Consider the following 5,116-nt stretch of genomic DNA (forward strand, 5'->3'; position numbering starts at 1 on the left):
GCCTCGCCTCGCCTCGCCTCGCCTCGCCTCGCCTAGCCTAGCCTAGCCTAGCCCAGTCTTGAATGGATTATAAATGTTTACCACCTCAACATCCTGGGAATGCTTTTTTTTTCTTTTTGGTTTTTCGAGACAGGGTTCCTCTGTGTACCCCTGGCTGTCCTGGAACTCACTTTGTAGACCAGGCTGGCCTTGAACTCAGAAATCTGCCTGCCTCTGCCTCCTGAGTGCTGGGATTAAAGGCGTGAGCCACCAAGCCCGGGCCTGGGAATGTTTTTAATACTCTTAGTGAAAAAATGTTTTCTGTTTAATATGAACAGTTTTGTTTTCGGTCTCATTGGTGATATGAAACTATTGTCACTCTTTTAAGTTTTTGGTACATTTGTGTGTGTGTGTGTACACATGTATGTACCCATGGCATGGCAGATGAAGGTCAGAGGACAACTTGAGGTAATTGGTTCTCTTTCTACTATGATGGCCTTAGGACTCAAATCATGGCCTTACTAGTTGTGAGCCCTTGTAAGTGCTGGGGACTGAACATAGATCCTGTGGAAGGACAGCTAATGTATTTAACCACTGAGTCATCTCTCCAACCTTCTTTTCTCTCATTTTTATTTCAGCTTGTTTCTGGTTTGTAAATCGTGTTTTAGAACCATCAGCATTAGCTATTTAAAAACATTTTCATCATTCCACCCAGCCTAAGTTTAAGTGTGACTCTCTTACCCAGTCTCCCCTAACCCGTTTCACTGTCTCTCAGTTTTCTTGTTCTTGGCGTCTACATAAGTAAAATTGTTTTAATTTCTTGGTAACAGTATCTATAGATCTGTCTTATCCAGGGCTGGTGGTTTATGCCTGTAATCCCAGTTCTCAGGAGACTGAGGCAGGAGGATAAGTGCACTTGCCTTGGTTACAGTGTGAAATCACATGCGTCCTTTTACCTTTTTTAAAAAAAATGATTTATTTATTTATATGAGTACACTGTAGCTACCTTCAGAGGGCATTGTATCCCATTACGGATGATTGTGAGCCATCATGTGGCTGTTGGGAATTGAACTCTAGACCTCTAGAAGAGTAGTCAGTGCTCTTAACCACTGAGCCATCTCTCCAGCCCTCCTTTTAACTGTGTTGTTGTTTCTTTTCTTTTTTCCGAGACAGGGTTTCTCTGTATAGCCCTGTAGACCAGGCTGGCCTCAAACTCAGAAATCTGCCTGCCTCTGCCTCCCGAGTGCTGGGATTAAAGGTGTGCGCCACCACGCCCGGCTTCCTTTTACCTTTAGTAAAGTACATTGGTGTATGAACTGTTTCCTCTGTTTTTAGTGCAGAATATTGAATCCAAGGTCTTTGTGTTTTATTGTGTATATATGTTTGTGTTTATGTACATTTAGGTACATAGAACTGGAAAGTGGACATTGGTTGCTTTTTTCACTTTGCACCTCTTAAATTATTATTATTTTTTAATGTATGGGCCAGGGAGGTAGCTCAGCAGGTAAAAATGCTTGATAGGAAGCTTGCCAGGCTGAGTCACCTCCAGGACCCACATACCCACCCACAATGCAAAATAAAAAGTCTGTCTGTCTGTCTGTTTGTCTGTCAGAGGACAAGGTTGAGGTAGTTTCTTATACCTGTTAATCTAACCTGTTAGTGTTGACTCTTTCACTTTTGTTTCCTCATACATAGCTCTAGGTTGATGCCTCTTTGCCTTTGCTAAGTGTAGATTCCATTTTCTTTTTTTTTTAAGGTGTAGCAAATGGGACTTGGGCTATAGCTCATTAGTAAATTAGCTCACATAGCCCAATATTGTATTGACTTATACTATTGTGCATCCAAAATTTTCTCTTTCATCAAATCTTAGAGAACTCAGGAAAATATCTTTATCACACATGGATTTTTATGGCAGTTTGGGGTGGAGTGTATAGATCTTCTTTAGTCTAGCCTATTTGTAATAGTTTGTATAAATCATTAATAATTAGTGCCTTGTGACTAGGGAGATGGCTTACTGTTTTATTTATTTATTTATTTTAAAAAGTTTTATGTATATGAGTACACTATAACTCTCTTCAGACACACCAGAAGAGGGCATCGGATTCCTTTACAGATGGTTGTGAGCCATCTGGGTGAGGTTGTACAGGGCTGTAATAATCATCCCATGTGAGAGGCTAAGGTGGTTTATATAATTGCTTTGAGATAGGTTCTCACTGTGTCATTCCAGCTGCCATGGAACTAGATCTCACTCCCTTCCTGAGTGCAGAAGTTAGTAATGTGCTAGCACTCTTGGCTAGGGTTGGGATTCCAAGGCCAGCCTTGGTTTATATATAGGAAAGTGTTAGATGGCTGAGTAGGTAGGGGTGCCTCATATCCAGAGTTTGATTCTTAGGATAAATGTGGTGGAGACAGAGGCAACTATGACAGGTGGAGCGATACAGATTTCTAGAAATACATATTTTAAAGGGTGTTGTTTGTTTGTTTGTTTGTTTGTTTGGTTGGTTGGTTTGTTTTGTTTTGTTTTGGTTTTGGTTTTTCAAGACAAGGTTTCTCTGTATAGCCCTGGCTGTCCTGGAACTCACTTTGTAGACCAGGTTGGCCTTGAACTCAGAAATCTGCCTGCCTCTGTCTCCCGAGTGCTGGGATTAAAGGCGTATGCCAGCACGCCCGGCTCTTAAAGGTTTTTTTTAATTACTAAAAACAAACTAGACAAAAATATAGGCTCATACATATTTTTATTCAGAGTTATCTTTTAGCAGTTTATATCAGCTTTTATATCATTGAGTCTGGTGGACTAATGATAGTGCATTCATTTCAGGTTGGCAAAAGCAGCTTTTGATGACGCAATTGCAGAACTGGACACGCTGAGTGAAGAAAGCTATAAGGACTCTACGCTCATCATGCAGCTGCTACGTGATAACCTGACGCTGTGGACCTCAGACATGCAGGGCGATGGTGAGGAAGCCCCCTCATGTCTTCTCTTTGGTTTCCTCTTCTAAATTCTTCTGCTGTTTTTTTAATCTTGGTCTGCAATTCAGACTCATAGCCTGTCTGCTATGTTTATTTTATTCCTTCTATAGGAAATGGTGTCTGAGTGCCATTTAGGCCTTGATAGTGAAAGTAAAAGGCCTATTTGACAATTTCATCTGTGATAAATCTTATGCTAATATTCAAAAATGTAAAAGTTTTGCCTTTAGTGACATTGTGTTAGTACTCATACTGCTTTAGTCACTATAGGGGCAAAATGACAGGAAACCATCATTTCCTTTTTTATTTATAAACTTGTATTTTATCTTTTGTGTTTTGGCTTCATATATGTCTGTGTACTGCATGAATGTCCTCCGAGGTCAGAGGCAGCAATGGATCTCCTAGAACTGAAGTTACAGATGTTTCTAAGTGGGTGTTTGGGATTGAACTTAGGTCCTTGGAAGAACAGAGCAGTCTTAAGCACGGATCCATCTCTCCAGGCCCCATTTCCTTTTATAGTCTCAAAATTTGTTTGGGAGGGAGTGACAGAGGCATTAGTAGGTATTAATGAAACATCTTGTTTCTGTGTGTGGGGTCCCTTTTCAAAGCCTAGGCCTGTGTTTTCCAGGTATATACTTCATCTCTGGCTGTATTCTGGTGCCTGTGTAGAATTTTCCTCTAGGGTTCTATGAGGAATAAGATGATCTGTCCTTAGGTCCATGCTCATGAGTTCTGGTATTGTCTGGTTTTGGATTTTCATTTACAGAGTTAACTATTTTTTGCAGAAGTAATTGTTTAGGAGATGTGTGGGTAAATTTTAACTTTAGATATAAAAGTTGAAGTTGGTCACATTTGTTTTTATGGTAGAGGTGTGTGTGTGTGTGTGCATGCGTGTGCGTGCGTGTAGGGTAGAATTTAGACCCTTGTGCATGTTAGTAACTGTACATCTAAAGATCAATTTTATATGGGATTGATCTATTATGAGGTAATTTTATACCGTTGGTGGTGGGGGATTGAAAACAAGCTTTTTAAAATAAGATTAATTTTTAAACAGTTATTTTATGTATATGTGTGGGTGTCTTGCCTCCGTATATGATTGTGCACCACATGTGTACCTGATACTTCAGAGGACAGTAGAGGTTGTGATATTCCCTAGAACTGTACAGCTGTGGGCTACTATGTGGTTGCTGGGAATTGAACTCAAGACTTCTGGAAGATCAGCCCGTGCTCTTAATTGCTGAGCCATTTCTCTAGCCCAAGTGTGTGGGTTTTATTATTTGGTTTTCGAGACAGTGTTTCTCTGTATGTAGTCTGGCTATCCTGGAATTTGCACTGTAAATCAGAGTGCATGAGTTACGAATGGTATCCACTTCCCTTTTCTGGCAAAATTGAGTTTGATTTTTTTTTTTTACTTTATTTTTCCTACCTATGTGAGAACTTGCTTGGTCAGCTTCTGAAAGCTCACTAGGTCATCAAGTATTTATATATTCTATGACGAGTGTTGTAATGAGATACATGGTGTGAACTTCTTACTTTGCCAGCCCTGAGAGAGCCATGGCATACCTTTCCACACAGCACTTAACGCAGCCTCTGTCAGCCTTAAGGAGAACTGATGGAAGCCGGGCAGTGGTGAACCCCTTTAATCCCAGCACTTGTGAGGCAGAGACAGGCGGATTTCTGAGTTCCAGGACAGCCAGGGCTACACAGAGAAACCCTGTCTCGAACACCCCCTCCCCACCCCCCCCCAAAAAAACCCTGTCTCAAAAAAAAAAAAAGAAAAGAAAAAAGAACTGATGACCATGACCTTGCTAGCATTAAATGTTGTTGTATTTTTTAAAAAAAGATTTATTTATATGTAAGTACACTAGTAGCTGTCTTATTATTATATTATACATAAGTACACTGTAGCTGTCTTCAGACACCCCAGAAGAGGGCATCGGATCTCATCATGCATGGATGGTTGTGAGCCACCATGTGGTTGCTGGGATTTGAACTCAGGACCTCCGGAAGAAGAGTCAGTGCTCTTAACTGCTGAGCTATCTCTCCAGCCCAAATGTTGTGTTTTAACAATAAGTTTGCAGAATGACTGTATTCAGCTGCATTTTACACAGTGTTCCATAGCTTACAGAGGGCTAGTAGCTCTCTCTCTCTCTCTCTTTTTTTTTTTTTT

At 40.6% G+C, this 5,116-nt stretch overlaps 1 protein-coding gene across 1 annotated transcript in view; it reads left to right on the forward strand.

The window, feature by feature from the left end:
* Nucleotides 1-5,116, forward strand: part of Ywhae (tyrosine 3-monooxygenase/tryptophan 5-monooxygenase activation protein epsilon) — a 35,273-nt gene that overhangs the window by 25,479 nt on the left and 4,678 nt on the right. The window contains exon 5 of the mRNA XM_021176760.2: nt 2,798-2,934. Within this exon, the coding sequence (XP_021032419.1) occupies nt 2,798-2,934 (137 nt within the window). The remainder of the gene's footprint in view (nt 1-2,797; nt 2,935-5,116) is intronic.

Source organism: Mus caroli, chromosome 11 (genome assembly GCF_900094665.2).
Source record: "Mus caroli chromosome 11, CAROLI_EIJ_v1.1, whole genome shotgun sequence".
Classification (NCBI taxonomy): domain Eukaryota; kingdom Metazoa; phylum Chordata; class Mammalia; order Rodentia; family Muridae; genus Mus; species Mus caroli.